The sequence below is a fragment of the Girardinichthys multiradiatus genome, chromosome 22, assembly GCF_021462225.1.
Source record: "Girardinichthys multiradiatus isolate DD_20200921_A chromosome 22, DD_fGirMul_XY1, whole genome shotgun sequence".
NCBI lineage: Eukaryota > Metazoa > Chordata > Actinopteri > Cyprinodontiformes > Goodeidae > Girardinichthys > Girardinichthys multiradiatus.
This window is the reverse complement of record NC_061814.1, coordinates 24,760,199-24,779,194: the sequence shown is the minus strand read 5'-3', so window position 1 is coordinate 24,779,194 and position 18,996 is coordinate 24,760,199. Positions and strand designations below refer to the sequence as shown.

The window sequence follows — 18,996 nt, the reverse complement described above, 5'->3', positions numbered from 1 at the left end:
GCTGTTGTTAGCACTGTGCCACCATGCAGTCCTAATTTTAACCAATAACTCTCAAATATTGTCTCATTTGTTGACACAGTCTCTGTCCAGCAGACTTCTAGTTTGACCCTGGGGTCTTTTAACAAATGGCAATGGTCTTCAATGAAAGCAGCAGCGCCCTAGCATGCATACCACAACACTCCTTGATGATAATGATCCACGTTAACACTGATCCTGCTATGTAAAAAATGACCCTAAATTAAGTGACAAGCAAAAAAATGAACATGTTTTTGTTCAAAGCTGTAATACAGGATTCATACACATTTTCTAAATAGGTAGAGCCAGACTTCAGTTGTACATTTACAATAAATGATTCAGCAATTTTTGAAACATATCATCAGTAATAATGTGGTTTTGTAACTGTAACAATTACTGTTTTAATTACAGGGTTTTGATTTGTGTTCAATAAAACATGGAGTTTATTTTTTTAAATTGTGTTATAAAGGGGCAGAAGTTGCTGCTCTAAATCAGAACATAAATGGAGCCAATTGTTTGATATCTGGTTTCATAAAAGGCCATAGGGCTGAAATGTTGTGTTGAAGTGGAAGTGTGTAACATTTGCACGATTTTTACAATGATTTACAATTTTTTACTTTCTTCTTCGGACAAAATCTGTGATTTTATAATTTAAATATTTATCTTTTGGTAACCTGCTATTGTCTATGCCCGCTTATCCTGGAGGGTTGCTGGAGGACTGTTGCCTATCTCCAGAGGTCATTGGGTGAGAGGACACCCTGGAGTGGTCGCCAGTCACAGGGCAACACAGAGACACACATGACAAACAACCCAGCACACACAGACTCACTTTTAAGTTAGATTTAGAAAGACTAATTAATTTAACAGTCATGTTTTTGGACTGTGGGAGGAAACTGGAGTACCTCGAAAGAACACAGGCATGCATGGGAAGAACATGCAAACCAGGCCAACATTCAAACCTAGTTCCTTCTTGCTGGAAGAAGCAGTGCTCCCAACTGCGCCCCAGTGCAACTTATCTTTTAGTGAGGGATACGTTTTTCTGTGCACCACTTTGTCTTTTTCAATGATTATTGAGATCTTAAAAATATTAAAAAGAAAATTGATACTTGTTAACACTGCACAGGAACCTTGATAATACTAGATATTTCTTAGCAATGAAAAAAAGATCTAACAATGAAATAAAACATTTATTTAAATTTGTTTGACTAAATCTTATTTGTACTGTTAACTTTTTTGATGAAAAGCAGATGTTTTAGGTTTATTTGTGCTGGATGGCAACTCTATGGCAGATAGCTAACTTTAATGCAAAAAAGCACACGTAGCGTAGCACACCTTGTGCATCTTTTGTGTTCCAGTTAACAGAAGCAATTAGTCAATTCAGTCAATCAGTCAATTTTAAGGTGTGACCACTTGCTCTTTAATTAAAAACACTGTCATTTGTACAAGTAATGTACACATAAAAATATACACAGACAGCTACATACTTTATGAATTAATGACATCACAGAGAAAGTAAAAATACAAAATTAATGCTCACAAAAGGATAAAAAAATTTAACAAAAAAACAAAAGAAATGTTACGTTGCTTTGGTCTAGTCACAGTGGCTACGTTGGAAATAGATATTTTGTCTAAATAAAAGACAGCGACACGGTAATACTGCTAGATGTACATATTTACACAGTACAGTTATGGTACTTTGAAGCTGAGATATGTGAAAACTTTAAGTGTTTGAGTCAGAACTTGTACTTGTTGATGTGCTGATGTGCTGAGTAACAGTCTACGTCAGATTACAGGGAATGTGGCAGGATAACCAAAACTGAGCTACTTCCCATGGCTGTACCATAAGAACGTATACACAGTGCTTAACACTCTAGACTATTTCATGAACCACAATGAAAGTGGTAATAAGATGCAGCAAAATGAAATATGTTGGAAAACGAACACTTTCTTGGCTTGCATCAGTCCTGCTATCAGATTAATAAAGACGTCCCTCAAAATAACACTGGTCTCATGTACTTTAGAAGCAAATGCTGTGTGACAAAATGCAACAAGGAGGCAATGGATATTATGATACTGGAAATCAACTTAAGGATTGCTCAAAATAAAATTACAAAAAGGCAAAGATGAGCAAAATGTAAAAAAAAAAAAAAAAAACTCCCTTCGGTTTCATCACCTGCTTTTCAGCTAGTTTGCTCATCAGAATGTATGATTTTTAACACAGATTATTTAATGTAAACATTAACTTGTCATGCATTACAGTATTAGGTGCACACATTCTCTCTGCAGATGCTTCTGTTTGTAACTGATTCATCAACTGAAACATTGGTATAAGATCTACATTACACCAGCATTACAGCAAAATATATTCAGGTGCTACATATATATAAAAAATATACAACTTTTCCTCCATTATATAGATTTCCGTTTATCTTGACTTGTATTCCTTAATATAGACTCTTTGCAAAATAAAGTTCTCAGCAGCCCTATATCTCTATGCTCAGTGTCACACACAGCCCTGCATTTACTGTGAGGATGTTTCCACGCTCCATGAAAAGCCTGTCGGCTTTGAACACTGCAAGAGCAAACACCTCTGCAAACTCTCACTTCACCTGAGCCTGGTTCCTCAGAAATCTCTTACAAACAAAGACATGCAAACATGCCACTTTCATCTCCTATAGCATTTAGTAAAAATTATGAGGTCATCTAGCAGGATCTCAGAAGACGTCTACAAGTTTTTTGTTTTGGCTTTGATTTGACAGTAATGACCATGTAGAACACTAGTACAGTGCAGAAGTTTACATACACTCAACAAGGGCAAGATTGTGTTGGGCTTCAATAATGCACTGAAGACATTCTTTTTAGGGAAGGTCCGATTATAAGATAATTAGTTTAATGAATGAAAAAAAAAAAAAAAAAGATTTGGGTGCAGAGGTTTGAATGGAACCCTGCTTTATTCATTCTGTGTGTAAACGTTTGATGTGCACCGTGTGAGTCACGGTAAAAAGAAAGAAATGCAAAAGAGAAACTAGGCACATACTTAATCTGTAATGCCACACAAGATGGCAATCCTGTACTTTTGATAATGGTTTAGGTTTAGTTTAATTCTGGTACTAATAGCAGATAGGTTAAAATAGTTAACAACAAAGCAGAAAGTTAGAATAGGAAGAAAAACAAAGGAAAAAGGAGAATCCTTTACAAACCCTAGTGATATATGCCATGCTTCACCTCTTCTCCGAGCTAAATAAGGGCTTGCTACAATGTCTGAACCAGTTTTATGAGGCCTGGCATGACTAAAAAACATGAGTTCAAAATGAGGATTAGTTTTTATTGGGTCCTGGAGTCTTGGGGGGTGGGGGAAACCACAGAACTAGTTGTCCACAAGTAAGAGGTCAAGTAAACAAACGATTTTCTTCTGAAGAAAACAGACTAATCCCAAACAAAGAAGAGCTGGAAATCATGGGTAAAATCATGCTATTTTTCTCACAGTGAGCTAAGCAGAGATGAGTTATTATGTTGCTTCTCTCTGGAAGGACAGGTTACCACACATGTGCTGTAATAGAACAAACTGCAGCCATAACGCTTAAGTACAAGATGTCCTCTAACGTATTTACAGGTTGTTAAATGAGGAATCCAAACTGTCAATGCATTGAAGTTGGTGTTTGTGGTGCCACAGTTTAGCTTGGTCACTGGTAACTGAACTGCTGTGTTGAAGCCTGATTATATACTGTACATGCTGGTGGCCAGGGGTTTCATATTGCAAGCAGCCAAAAAGCTTAACTGCATCATCATGAGATTGCTCTTTAGGGGATATTTCATATATTTCTTGCTTTATGTTTCTGTTTAATTTAAATACCCTGATTTAAAGACATTCTGACAATGACAAACTCCTCACTGCTTTTGGTCTCAGAAAGATACAGTCTTTGTGCTGGCTTTATAGAGGTAAAACCCTAATACAAACCTTGTAGGAGAAGCCATATGAGGATTAGTGGGGTACACCTTTGTTAACAGGAAATAACAAATGCACCTTTGGGATATGTCCCCCTTTTTAACAGTGATGAGAGCTCGGTCAGTGCTCCAGGTAACACCACATTGAAGCTAGTGCAGCATTTGGTCCACAGGTCAATGTTTGGTTTGCATCTTCAGGGACTTTAGTGAGTTTTCTCCATGTTGTGGTTCATATTATTGTATTATGTGCGTGTGTGTTTAGATTTCTGTGGCAGTGATTTCCTCAAAGTGGATGTCGTTGCTGCCGCTGCGGACCTCGTAGTCCTCCATGTCCCTGTTCTCAAGCTCCAGACTCAGCTCTCTCATCACTCGCTCGAGATCACGGTTGCGGCGATACATCTGGATGTAGTTCTGCTGCAGCTGCTTTTGGTAGCGGATTACCTGGGTAAAGGGGAAAAAACACACTAGGTAAATAAAATAAGCAAGGAAGTAACTAACATTGTGTAAAATTGAGAAAATTTTAGATTTTTACTTTTTCTTTTTCATCGTGCCACACCCTCCTCTCTTCCTCGAAGCGTGACCGCTGCTCCTCACCAGTTCTTCTCTCATACATGAGCTCAGCTTTCAGTCGATCCACCTGGAAAAAAGCAAAGTTTAGCGTATCAGTAGTAAAAAGGTATCTTTTCAATAAGAGAAAAGAAAACGGTACTAAACAAAACAGAAAAACATAATACAGTTAAAATCAATGGAATGGAAACAAAAATAGAATATCATGACTTCCATGGCTGTACTGGATAAAACCAGGCATAATTCTATTAGGGAAATGGCACAAATCCCCACATGGGCTTAGGTGTATTTCTGCAAACTAGTCTGTAAACATATAATATAAGCTCCAGAGACAATAATGGGTTTTCCAGGCCAAATCTGACAGGTGGACTGAAGTGAAAATAAATGTAATGTTCTGGCTTGTTGTCAAAGTACATGTAAAAAAACACAAACAGCTAGTATGTGACCTGGATACCATGAATATGAAACAATGAAAATTCAGTGACCGATATACGATCTGCTGTTTTTGTAAAGGCTTGTCCTGCTGATGCCTCTTTTACTATTTTACTTTTACTATTTTTTGTTTGCTACATAATTCCATGTGTTCATTCACACTTTTGATGCCTTCAATGAGAATCTACGTACGATGTAAATAGTCATAAACGCAAAGAAAACCATTAAATGAGAAAGTGTGTCTAAAGGTTTTGAGTGGTAGTGTCCTTTACTCGATTCAGATTTATGTTTGAGAATAGTAATATAGGAAGATAAGGAGAACATTGGAAATGTTTTTCGAGCCTTCCTGCTGTAAGCGATCATTAAATAGTTATATTAGAGGCCATGTCATGCATGTGTGAGAGCAAATGCTCTAAAACCGTGGTTCACTATTTTAAAAGAGAGACAAAATGATAGCAGAGTTGGTATTTCAAGCAGCCTTTAGCATTTTATTTTAGCAATTATAACTGTTAGCTAGCACTACTAAAACTGTATGTATACTTCTGAAAATGTAGAGCCTTGATTTCCAATGGATGCCAACATTTTCAAATCCAGCATGTTCCATGACAGACTGGCTGAAAGCTCAAAAGGATAAAACAAAGCAACTTTGCAGTACTCCTTTCAGCCTTCCTGTTATGTGCTGAAATCATATTTAAACACCTCAGTGATATTGGAAATAGCTAATTTCAGCCTTCCTCCCACAGTAACTCCATCCACGCTAAAGAGTGTGATCAATACTGTGACCTGGTAGTGCTTATATGCATTCACTGACTGGATTCGATTTTTCAGTTTCAGATTGGCCAATCACTGGTCGGCAATGATCAAGCTGAAAACAGTCAATTTCTGGCTACCGGACGATTGAACCCCAGTTACCTGCACTGTTGATGCTAGATAATATTTATAGACGTTTTGAAACATAATGTACCGCCATCTGAGTTTTTTTTTGTTTGAGAATGTCATAATTTATTTCAGATATTCAGCATCAAACTATTGTTTTTGCTGTGTGACAAAAGAATAGCTCATCTGGCCTCCTGGGATTGTAGATATGAGACGGCCTGGAAAAACATGTCCTGAAATGTTGAGCTGCTAAAATTTCACATCTTACAATATACCAAAAAGGAGAAAAGAATAAAACAGCAGCTTACATCCCCCTTTTTGGAATCTAATGAAATTTATTGCTGTCAACATCTCCCTTTCCTTAGTTATCACAGATGCCATTTAATCTTGAGCTATTTTGTAATAAGACAGAAGTGTTTCAATTATTAGCCATCTAGACATTGTACTCAAATTATATTTAAAGATTTTACCAACATTCTGGTAAAATGTGGTGGCTATGTGAACCATCAAGATGCTATTATGGACTCTCTGATTACTAAATTGATGGCAAGAACACAACGTAAAATGTAAACAGAGTATCAAAACAAGCTGTAATGTATGTAATGTGTGAATTTAACCACGTCTATATCACTGGATTGTAATGGACTGATTTTAACATATATTTCTTGATATGAATTTTACCTGTTTGTAAAGGCCTGAGATTCCATTTGTTTTGAACAGGTGTTATGTAAATAAACTGATATATATTAGGAAGGTAGTTTGTTAAAATAGTTGAGAATATTCTCATGTGCCAGAAAACTACCTGCTGTCTGAGTCCCATCAGTGTTTCTGTATTCTGCCTCTGAGCCTTGGCTTCATCGCTCTCTCCTCCCCACACCAGATACCCATCCTCTCCATCATGGTACATGTAGGGGCTGGGACCTCCCCTTCCCATCACAACTCTTCCCTGTTGGAGCGTGCCCATGGCAAGTCCCTTCTTGGTTAACTTTCCACCGTGATTGGACAGTGTGTCACGGAGCCAGCCTGACTCGTCCTCCAGACGGCTCATCTTCTCCCGCAGAAGCTCGGCTTCGCTCTTACGCCTTTGGAGTTCGTTCTCGCAGACTTCCAGCTCCAGAGATCTTGTCCGCAGGGCAATCTGGGCCTCCTGACTTCGGGCCTGGCTTGCTTGCAGCTCAGAGCGAGCTTCCCTTAGTTGGGCCTTTAGCACCACAATGTCACCTGCTTTCTGGCTGAGCTCTGACTGGATTTCTTTCAGCTGCTGCTTCAGAAGCGAGATCTCTCCAGACTTCTGACACACCTGATGCATTGCAGGAAATGGGTTAGAGGAAGGCAGAAACCCTAGAAACACTTATTTGTAATTAGCATTTTATGCCTTATTATATTCAAACATTTTGGATTTACTTGCTGCTGAAAGACACACTTGCTAGTGTACATATGAACGAGATGTACACACAGAAAAAAAGAGACAGCAAAGGTTCTTTGCCAAACTCCGAAACATTGCAATTCAAATTTGTTTGGAGTTTGACCTTTCCAGAGTTAAACTCTTACCTCCCACTTCGTCTCCTCCAGACGAGGTCCCAGCTGCGTTTGCTCCCTCTGGATGGTGGCACACTTTCTCTCTAGTGTTTCTCTGTCCTGCAGCAGAGAGGAGAAGTCGTCTTGCAGCTTATTTTTCTCCTGCTGTAGTTGGAATACCTGGAAATAATCAGATTTAAAGGTTTGGATATGTAGTTCTTAAAACACTTTTTTTTGTTACGGGCCACAGAAGTTTATCAAAAATATTTTAATTGAAGAACTAAAAAATATACAATGCTCTGCAAAACTTGTTCACTTTTTGTTACACCTAAACTCTCAGTTTATTTAACTAAAACTTTGTGATAGACCAACAAAGAGTTGAGCAAAGTTATGAAATGTAAGGGAAATGATGCATGCTTTTCAAACGTTTTGACAAATAAAAATCTGAAAATGGGCGATGCATCTGTATTCCAGCCTCTTTCCTCTGATACCCCTAAATAAAATCCAACGCAACCATTAGACGTCGCCTAAATAGCAAATAAAATCAGTGTGTAATTAAACCTAAACATAAATGCAGCAGTTCTGTGAAGGTCTTAGAGGTTGGTAGGAAACATTAGTGAGCAAACAACATCATGAAAACCAAGGAAAACATCACAAAGGTCAGAGATAAATATGTGGACATTTAGTAAAGTAGGATCAGTTTATACAACAATATCCCATCTCAGGGAGCACACTGTTCAATCAATCATCCAAACATGAAAAGTGTATGGCACAACCACAATCCTGGTAAGACATGGGAGTCCACCTGTTTAAAGTTTGCCACATGCAATGCAGGGGACACAGCAAATATGTGTATAAAGATTTTCTAGTAAGATGAGAGTAAAGTTGGACTTTCTGCAAAATGCTACCTGTAGTAAAAAACTAACACCGCAGATCACCACCCCCACTGTGAGACATGCTGATGGGAGCTTCATGCTGTGGGGAGGCTCTTCTTCAATAGTGACAAGAGAATAGGGCAGCGCGATATTAGGAAAACATGCAATATGCAAAAACATCGGTGAATGTTACAATAACAATATATATTCTGTTAAATAAGCAAATTATGAAAATGTTGATGTCTTTCTGCTATGGGTTCACAGCAAACATAGACCCCAGATATAAGTAGTCAGTCCAGCTAACAGAAAAATGAAATTAAAGTTCTTATTTCCATCTCAACATCAAGGTTTTATAGAAAGGCATAGAGAGTCTGAATGCATGATTGTTAAAAAATGGCTAGCACTTGTTGCATTCCAGGCTGTTCTTGCAATTCACATATTGCATACAGTGATGATGCAATGACAACACATTTATGTTATATTGTGCAGAGCTATCAGGGAAGCTGATAGGGCTGATACAGCTTGGAGTTAATGGAAAGATGAATGGAGCTAAATATAGGGCAATACTGGAAGAAAACCAGCTAGAGGTTGCAAAAGACTTCAAACAGGGGCAGGGGTTCCACCTTCAGCAGGATAACAATCCTAAGCATAAATACAGCCAGAGCTACAAAGGAAAGGAGTACATCAAAGCATATTAATATGTTAGAATGGCCCAGTCACAGCCCAGATCTAAATCTATTTGAGAACATGTGGCAAGACTTGAAAATTATTGTTCACAGACTCTCTCCATACAATATGATGGAACTTGGGCCATTTTGGTGAGGAATGGGCAGAAATCTGACTTTCTTGATGTGCTGAATTGTACTGAAAAGTGATTCTACAAAGGATTTGGAGGGCTGAACTCAAATGCATGGTGCATTTCCAGATTTTCAAAACCATGAATAATTTTCCTTTGCTTCACAATTATGTTGTGTTGATTTGTCACATAAAATCCCAGTAAAATACATTAAAGTTTGTGGTTGTAATGTGACAAAATGTAAAAAAAAAAAAAGGGGTAAAGGGGTATTAATAGTTTTGTAAGACACTGTAAAAGACATGAAACTGTTTGTGTTTCACCAACCTGCAATTGCAGCACCTGCTGTGCTCTCTGAGCTTTCTGAGACGTCTGTTTCATCTTGACTGCACAGCTCTGTCTTAACTCCTCCATCTCCCTTTCACACCGTCGCTGCTTCTCTTCATACACCTTCCAAAGCAAAAGGCATGAGTAAAAGGTCAGAGACTGTTTTCTGTGCCAGCATATTTGACATATCAAATGTGATGAGATGATCGAATCTCACCTGGCAGATGGCTGCTTCATTCTCATCCAGGTTTTCCCGGAGCTGTTGGAGTTCCAGGTCTCGCTCCCTCAGCTTCTCTTCCAGTTCCTTCATCACCACTTCGTATCCCTCCACAGGCGGTGACGAGTGGCCACAGGACCCGCTGTCAGACAGGGGCTGCCCGCGCCCACTCAGCGACCCCGAGCCTGTGCTTTTACTGGAGGAGGAACGTCCGCTGTCTGAATTGCTATGACCATGGCTCCCACTTCCTCCTGAAGTGTTGCGAACCAGCGCTGACACAGGCTCCACCGGGCCCCCGGAACCAGACCCCGAGCTGGATCCCTCACTGGGGGCCAAACTGTAGACTGTGCTGCTTTGAGTAGGGAGGCTGGAGAGGGAGTTTCTCCCTGAATCTGACATGGAGCAGGACTGGCTGCTGCGAGCATTACGACCTCCGCTGTACAAGTTTGGTTTCCCCTCAGAGCTGGAGCTGCAGCTTCCAATGTTACAATTTGTGCTGCTAGTGCTGTTGGGGGCACCAAGGGGCAACAGGAGGTTCAGGCTGGCCTGGCTCTCTGACAGAGTGCTGCCTCCTGGCCGTGGAGACAGGTACTGCACAGAGTGACGGTTCTTGGGGACAACTGGTTTGAATGCTGTGGGACGGATCAACACTTTCTCCATGTTCTGAAAGAAAAAAGGAAACATACCGTCTATTATTTATGACATATAAATAGCTCTTCTGTGGTATTTTACCAATGTAGATAGTGCGAAAGTGTACATACCTCTTGAACCTACTGTTGAAACCACAAAATTGCATAATATTAGAATTTTAGGTGATTGTTCAAGACAAAAGTAGTAAGTCCATACTTTGAAGAACTGCCTTTCTTTGCAAAAAAATGAAAGCCATGTATAGAATGATGCTCTATTTTGGGTTGGTTTATTACATAAAATCCAAATGAAATAAATAACACTACACAATACGTACTTAAAGGTACGCCAGGATTCTGTTTGTAGACTTCAGCTCGGCCTTCAACACCATCATACCAGACATCCTCCACCAGAAGCTCACCCAGCTCAACATCCCAGCCTCCACCTGTCAGTGGATCAACAGCTTCCTGACAGACCGACAGCAGCAGGTGAGACTGGGGAGCATCTTCTCCCGAACCAGATCAATAAGTACTGGTGCCCCCCATGGATGTGTTCTATCCCCACTCCTCTTCTCCCTGTACACAAATGACTGCACCTCAACGGACTTGTCCGTGAAACTCCGGAAGTTTTCAGACGACACCACTGTCATTGGACTGATCCAGGACGGTGACGAGTCTGCATACAGACAGGAGGTGGATCGGCTGGTACACTGGTGTTGTCAGAACTACCTTGAACTCAACCCACTGAAGACTGTGGAAATGGTGGTGGACTTTCGGAGAACACCACCCCCATACACCCCCCTCACCATCCTCAACAGCACTGTATCGGCCGTGAACCACTCAGGTTCCTAGGAACCACCATCTCTGAGGACCTGAGATGGTCTTCACACATAGACACTGTTCGAAAGAAGGCCCAGCAGAGACTGTACTTCCTGAGGCAACTCAAGAAGTTCAACCTTCCACAGGAGCTGCTGGTCATCTTCTACACTGCCATCATTCAGTCTGTCCTGTCTTCATCCATCTTAGTGTAATTTGCTCATCCACAAAACAGGACATGTCCAGACTGCAACGAATAATCAGGACTGCAGAGAGAATAATCAGGGCTGACCTTCCCTCCATCCAGGACTTATACAGGTCTACAGTCAGAAAAAGAGCTGCTAAAATCTCTGCAGACCCCACACACCCTGCTCATAAACTGTTCAGAGTTTTACCTTCAGGCCGTTGCTACAGAGCACTGTTCACTAAAACCAGCCGCCACAGAGACAGTTTCTTCCCCCAGGCTGTTTCTCTGTTGAACATTTAATAGAGTACCAAACACCAGCATACAGATGTTGCAAAGGCACCTTTTTATTTATATATGTGTATATTTGTATATTCTTTAATGCAAAAACAAAACAAGAGAGCAAAGTGTACAGGAGTCAAATTCCTTGTTTGTATGTACGAACTCGGTAATAAAGATGATTCTGATTCTGGATATCATGTAAGAAAACAAGAGAATTTTGAAGGGGTATATATACTTTTATAGGCAGTGCAATAAATAAAGCAATTTAAAATAGGGTGACGGACATTCTGGCAGATTGCTATTTATAGAATTCGCTAAGCATATTTACTATTGATATTCCTATCATATGACCAAGTAAATGGCTGGAGTTAGAAAAGAGGAAAGGGTTTTGATTGAGGTTAAATAAACCAAAAAAGAGACAGTGAAAATATGGAGGCGAAGGTCCACTGGAGATAACACTGAAGCCCTATTCTGTTCTGTAAGCATTTTTTAATGATGTTCCTTAAGGTTTATTAAATACGTCAATAGGAGTAAGCAGGTTCTGACACTGATTGTAAAGCGTCTGCAAGGTGAGCCACAGTCATATGATCCATCTGAGCCGGTCAGGCTGTTAATTAAACTTCTCTGTGCATCAAAGAAAATAAGCAAATTAAATAACTTCAGACTTTTTTGCGATTGAAGCTAACTAACTAACTAAGCTAACTCTAAACTGGGATATTTAATGTCCGATCATGTAATTCTGAGCTGTAACTGAAGACATCATTGTCCTTTAAAAAGGACAGAGGTCGCGAATGACAGCGTTTACAGTACAGACAGGGATTCAGTGTCATGCCTGTAGTCGCTTAAAGATTTCCCGTTAGGTAATCACTCACTTAGGATATAATCATTTTGCTTCAATCCTTCAAACATAAAATAAAAACATAATAGCACCAAGGGAAATTTTTACTTAACAGCTTTTTTGCTGGAGTTTGAGAGATTCAAAAACCAAGTCTTTCTAAGACATCTAACCACATCTTAATGACTGTCAGTAACCTGTTTTTTAAGAGGGTTCAAATGCGGTAGATCAAAACTGCCGTAAAAAAGAACAATACAGACATAAATGGCTCAATAACATACATAAAGTCGTAAATGGAAAAACAAAAAATTGTGTTTTTTTACATGACCAATACGACCAATTGCAATGGGGTTCAAGAAAGAATAAATGATTGCTTTTCCCCTGTGATGTGCATGTGCTATAATCATCGTTAGAAAATAGGGCTGTACACCAAAGCTGACTAATGATGCACAAGTTGGCATCTGACTGATATTTTCCCATTCTGCATTAAGGAGGAATTTTACACATTTTTTTTTAAGGAATCTGGAAGGATTTGATCATCTTGTCCAAAATCTAAAACACTGGTTAAACCTGAGCTGGATAATTTAGGACTGAACAGAGATTCTTTAAAACTAATTTTAAGATGGATGAAACATATGTTCTTGTTTTGAAAACCTACACAGAAACACAAGTATTTTTATAAGTAAGACGTGAAAACTGTTATATTTAAATGGGTCAAACCTGGACTAAAAAAGAAAATTATCAGTGTTTCTGAAAGAAATATTGAAAAACAAATGGCTTCCTTCTTCAGAGGGGTGCAGAAAAATGGGGTGGGGGGATGGCACCATTTATGCAAAAACCTCCCCTGACAACAACAACGTGATAATAATAATGATAATAATGATGATAATAGTAATAATAATATGTTCAGTGTGAAATGTGGCAGCAATTGATACATTTTCACCTACATTTTCATTTCTAATTAATAAGTTCGTGTTGGTTTGCCTACTTAATTTGTTCTTTGAGTTTGAATAGTATTTTTTTCTACTTCTGTATTCCTGAGTTATTTTGTCAATATCCTATTATTCTCAACATTTTTTTTTTTTTTTGTATTTCTTTCTGCATTTATTCTTAATTTTTTCTACTCTCCACGATTAAACATACAGAAACCTAATAACCCAGCCATTACTAATATAGCTGGGCAATTTCTACAAGTGTATGGCAAACCGTTTTATTTTAAATATAATCCGATTCAAAACCTTTAATAGTTGTGGGATTGTATTGGGCCAAAAACAAGCGAAAAACATCTCTGATAAAATCTGGTTGAAGCTCAGCAGTTTGAAAAGATTGTCAATTTATAGCTTAAGAGTTTGGACTCCACCACTCACGGATGGAGGAAATACAACACCAACATTACCCCCCTCACAAGTTATTTACCATCGAAGATCTCCTCTGGCATTGCGTTTCATATTCAGCTGAATATGAACAATGATGGCATAAATAGCAGGTCTGCAGGACTATTGTCTGTCAGCAGTCTGATAAGGATTATATGGAAATGTCAGAATTATGCAGATAAGAAAAGTTTACTTTTTAGCTCAAAAGAGAGGAAAAGAGCATGGTGTTGGCAGTATTATAGTTTTAGGACTGGTTACCAAATACAATAACCAACAAATTGTTTTTTTTCAGTGTAATTTGTAAAACTGGGTTTTCTTGAAATGCCCTTTCAACGTTTTTTTTTTTTTTAATTTAAAATTGATTCTATGAACAAGAGAAAAATAATACAACAGTTCACATGTTGTATCTATACTATAGAGTCCAACACTGTAAGAAGACATATCCTTACCACAAATTTTACCTATTTAGCCCAGCATTTACTACACACAAACAATGACCTATGTAAGATAAACAGATGCACATGTTCTAATTTATCATTAAACTTCTACGTTCTTCTCACCTTCTCTAGCTGTCCAGACACTGGAACGAGTTTGGGAGGAGGTCCACCAATGTTGCCGTTCACAGTCCCATTGTCCTTTTGGTCCTCGGGATCGCTGCAGGGGCTTGCAACGGTAAGCACCAGGTTGTCATTCCAGTCTCCAACAACCACATCTTCACTTACATATGCAAAGTTTGCATTAGTTCCACCCTCTGGCGCTCCAGCAACCACTCCACCTCCGCCTGCCCCGGCAGAGTTTCCAGGTCGCGGCTGCTTTTTAGTGGGCAGTGGTGGAGGTAAAACCTGGGCCTGAGGCTGTGTTTGATTGTTGTTTACCAGCAAGTGCTCCAGAGAGCTCCCACTGCGGAGGCTCTTATCCTGTAGCTGGAAGCAGCTGGTAGCTGGCATAGAACGACGTGGCTTGTTGGTGAATTCGCTGCCAGCCCTGCAGTGCCTCTCTTGATATGTTCTGCCTGATATAAGACTGCTGACTGAACCCATGGCTGTATCAGAGCTGCAGGCCCCACAAGGGCCAGAGCAGGGATCTGAGGGGGAGTGGGATGATGGTGACCGGCGCTGGTGGAAGTCAAGACCTGGATTGGGATGGTCACTCACAGGTAGTGCCTGAACCAGAGCCATGGCAGCCTGACTGCATCAGACAAACCGCACACTAAAAGATGAGAGACAACAAAGATACATGGTTTTATAACCACACCCATTAAATTAAAAAGAAGTAACTATAAACAAGTAACTGTAAAATATTTCCTATGCCCATGGCATCAAGGCCAATTCTGTGGGTCCTTAGATTTGTAAAACATAACGTGGTCCCAATAATTACAACCTTTTCCAATTATTCATGCAAAACAACTGACAGAAATAATACAATCATCCGAGTCCTATGTAGAAAAAGTGGTGAATTAGAGCTAGAAAAACATGAGGAGGAAAGAAATCCATACTAAATGGTAAGATCCCAAGGGATGGACTGAACTATCAGCATCTTAATGATAAACCGAGAACATTTTCATTGATTTTCATCTAGATATTAATCACATTGTCAGAACTGCTAGAATTTGTATTCATCCACATTAAAAGTGCAAGATAAAGTTTGTAAGGTTGATGAGCAGACTACCTTTAATCATGATGTCCAGAGAGATAAACTAGTTGGACAATGAGAAAACTGGTATTTTCTTTATAAACTTTCTGAACAGCAGTCCTTCCATTACAACCTGGATTTAACCACTTGAGCAATGTTACAGGTTCTTTGAGAGCCACCAGTTGTAAATGTGCAAAGAGAGTATATTGTAGATATGAACTGAGATATAAGTTGGTGTCTGGAGTCTGCAGATTCATCTTGATCAGCCTTGACCCGTGACTAGCTGGACAGAAACTCACAAATCTGGTCTTCTACCAATCATACTAAGCTCTACTGGGCAGTGCTGACAATAACACTGAAGATGACTGCTGTTTATCTAATGCTAGCCACACTAAGTATGATAATTGCTAATAAAGGTGCTAAAGCCAATTAAAAATATCAACTCCATGATAATTCTGTTTTTGTTTTAGTAAAACCTTTATCACAGGTACTGCTCTCTCACACAGTGGCGTGATGTTGTCTCTGCTCCAAACATAAATAGTTACTGGCCGCTCACTGAAGAAGCACAAGGAAAGATTTTTTGATGATGCTCTTATATCTTCTTGCATATATGAGTTTAAGGATAAGTCTTGAGTTAATTTTTATTCTAGTTCTGAAAGAAATCATTAACAAATATAGTACATAGGCCAGGTTTAGGCTTTTAAACATTCAAACATAACAGTTTATATCTACATAATAACATGTCACAGCATTTTCTCAACTAAAATCTAGAGCATGTGTTTTGTGATGCTACTGTTTAAATGGGAGGGGGAGGTACAGATGGGAGGAAAGGAACAAATCAGAACAGTCACAATCAGCAGCTGCTTTGATTTTCCTAAAAGTCGCCATCCATAACTGCAAGCACTCATTTGTGTTTGAAGGGCTTTGAATTTTAGTCACTTCTCTTTCTTTACAGTTACACTGCTCACACCCATCAAAACAGCTTTGAAGAGACCCACAATAGCCTCAGGTAAACTATTTTTAGGAACAGTGACATGGGCAGATAATATAAATACAACGGGAAGCAGCAAAATCAGCCCTCTATTTGAAGCCTCTATATTATCAGTGTTTGCTCCCGCTGATGACTGAAAGAGACACACATCTTCAAGCCCGCTGAGCCAGGGGGATTAATCCTACAGAGGTGCACATTGTAGACTGTGATGTACTTTAGATCATTCACACAAAATGAAGATTTTCTTGAAGCAGCCTAGAAAAATAAATGAAATGAAATAGCAGAAGTACTAGATTTCACAAATAAGGACAGTATCTCACAAATATTTAAAGAATTACTCTCTAAATCTAATCCTAGTGCTACATAAAAGAAATAAGTCACATATTTAGGTATTAAAGATTTTACAGATTTTTCTCCAGCAATGTCTCATAAAAAGTTTAAAAAAATTTATTCTTAAGAGGAAGAAGATTTTCACTGGTTCTGTACCACAAAGAGGTGCACAAATAATTTAATCTTTTAAGACTTTATCAAGAAATCTGAGTGACTCATAGTGCAAATCATCCAGTAAGAGGATGAAAAAATATAAGCTATGAACTTTTACCTAAGGTAATGCCTTAACAATAAAACAGTGATGTATGCATTTCCCAAACCTAGTGTTGGGACCACAGCCATGGGGACAACATGATAAGAACTTTTCTGAAACTTTTAAAATAAATCGCATTAACCTACTTCCAGCACAGCCAGGAACAGGGAATAACATCCCATGATGTCACTGTCCGAATAAAACCCCCGCTTTTGCAACAAACTGAACTCTTCCACGCAGGTCCCCAGCGGAACTGGATAGAGGGACACAACGCGCTAATGTCTCTTTGCTGGCAAACAGACATAACTCTTCAAACTGGATCCAAGAGTGTCATACAATCACGTGATCATATGTACTAAGTTAAGTAGGAATGAATTGCTATTTGTGTATCCGGTATTTATTCATGAACGGGGGTGGTTAAGGTACAAGCCTTGCTTGACTTTTCTTTCTGAGGTCTACAGAAGCAAACTGTGTTCCAGCAGAGACCCTGTCTCTACGACGCCGAGTGGAGCAGTTTTCCCGGTCTGAAGGAAGGACAACAGGACCGCATCACCATGGTTACAGCAGTAACGTGCAGTTTGGCCGGCAGACAGAGCGAGCCGCCCCACCCCACGGCTACGGAGGTTAGCTGCAGCTAACCTTTGTTTTCCCTGATGCTTTCTTCAACTTCTTCGCCCTGGACAACTTTTCCTCAGCACGATTCACGTAAGAGGTTGTGTTTTGGGCAGAGAGAGTAGTTTAGAGTGAAATAATCTAAACATTTTTAATTTTATGACGTTTGGTTTTGTTTTTGTTGAAAACTCAAGCCATTTTAGTGCTAGCAGATTATCTGCTCAGCACATGTGCTCAGTTTGTGTTCTGTGTTTGTGATTTTTAAAAAAAAGTTAAGACAAACTTTCTTTAAAGGATGATTTTAAACACAGAAGATCGGCCATAACACTCCGTCCACTCTTATGCATTTTAACCCTTTTATTAATGGTATTTTAAAGGTATGTGTTTGATTCTGATGATAAGCTATAAGCTTCTTTTGTTGGCTTTAACAGCTAACAGCTAAGAACACGTGCTTGCCTGCTAAAGATAATTTACCTAAAAAGGTTGTTAGTTTACAATCTAGTACAATAATATTTCCGTAGATAACACAATTAAGCCCATTTCCCAAAGATTTGGTTCTTATTTAAAATATTTCCTTAAATATTATTTTAATAAATAAAGGCAGCTAATTAAACACCGTTGAGAATTGGTCATCCAGAAGGTTGGTTTTATTCAGCAAATCATTCTTTAAAATATTATTTTGTTAAAATAACATTTTATCTGATCTTGCATTGTGAATGGTTGTCTAAAGGTATGCCAATTATTGCCTAAGTTGGTTCCGAGACTAACTTAACTTAACTTCCAGATTCTTCAAGATCCTCGGTTCTCAAACATAAATAACATTGCATGGTAATGTTGCATCACCTTTTCGGTCATGATTTCAACCATCTTTAATCAACTTGTTTATATTGTACATAACCCATTAGTCTTCCTTTTTCTTTCATTCTGCTTGGTAGTTTAGTTGGATTGTTTTAGCATAGTAAAGAGTTTGTTGATTGAAATATGTTTGACTTGAGTTGACTTATTTTTGTTAATAAATTCTTGTATTTTAGGAAATTGTGTGAATTCATTCCATATATGTGCAGAGTTTATGCTGTTCAATAATGTCAGAGCTCGTCTCACACCTTTCAATTTTGTTCTAATACCATCGCCTTATTGGGCTGGTATTCACAAGATAATCCTTAACAGACCAAAATATTATTTAATAACATATTAAAATATTAAAATCAATATTAAATGTATATTCATATTCATAATCACAACACTAGAAATAATGGATAAATAATCTATGATAACGTCGTGAAAAGCCGCTAAACCTTTTACCCGGAGACGATGTTACATCAGCAGGATGGAGAGGCAAAGGCGTAATATATTTCAACCACTTTGTCCCAATGTTGCATTTGTCCCTGGTTATGACTCAGGTTGGAATGGTGTGGGCATTTTTCCACTGGACAACACAGTTTAAACCACTTAAAAAATTATGGTTGAAGCTTTGGCGCTCCTACTTAATGTGTTTCA

At 38.8% G+C, this 18,996-nt stretch overlaps 1 protein-coding gene across 3 annotated transcripts in view; it reads right to left on the bottom strand.

Annotated features, from left to right (window-relative positions):
* Window positions 1-1,404: 1,404 nt before the first annotated feature.
* Window positions 1,405-18,996, bottom strand: part of LOC124859443 (leucine zipper putative tumor suppressor 2 homolog) — a 55,580-nt gene continuing 37,988 nt past the window's right edge. For all 3 annotated transcript variants that reach the window (XM_047352228.1, XM_047352230.1, XM_047352229.1), the window contains 7 exons: window positions 14,242-14,890; window positions 9,566-10,228; window positions 9,349-9,471; window positions 7,387-7,533; window positions 6,638-7,135; window positions 4,493-4,597; window positions 1,405-4,401 (listed from right to left, as the gene is read on the bottom strand). In XM_047352228.1, coding sequence (XP_047208184.1) covers window positions 4,219-4,401; window positions 4,493-4,597; window positions 6,638-7,135; window positions 7,387-7,533; window positions 9,349-9,471; window positions 9,566-10,228; window positions 14,242-14,859 — 2,337 coding nt within the window. In that variant the 5' untranslated portion in view covers window positions 14,860-14,890 and the 3' untranslated portion in view covers window positions 1,405-4,218. The remainder of the gene's footprint in view (window positions 4,402-4,492; window positions 4,598-6,637; window positions 7,136-7,386; window positions 7,534-9,348; window positions 9,472-9,565; window positions 10,229-14,241; window positions 14,891-18,996) is intronic.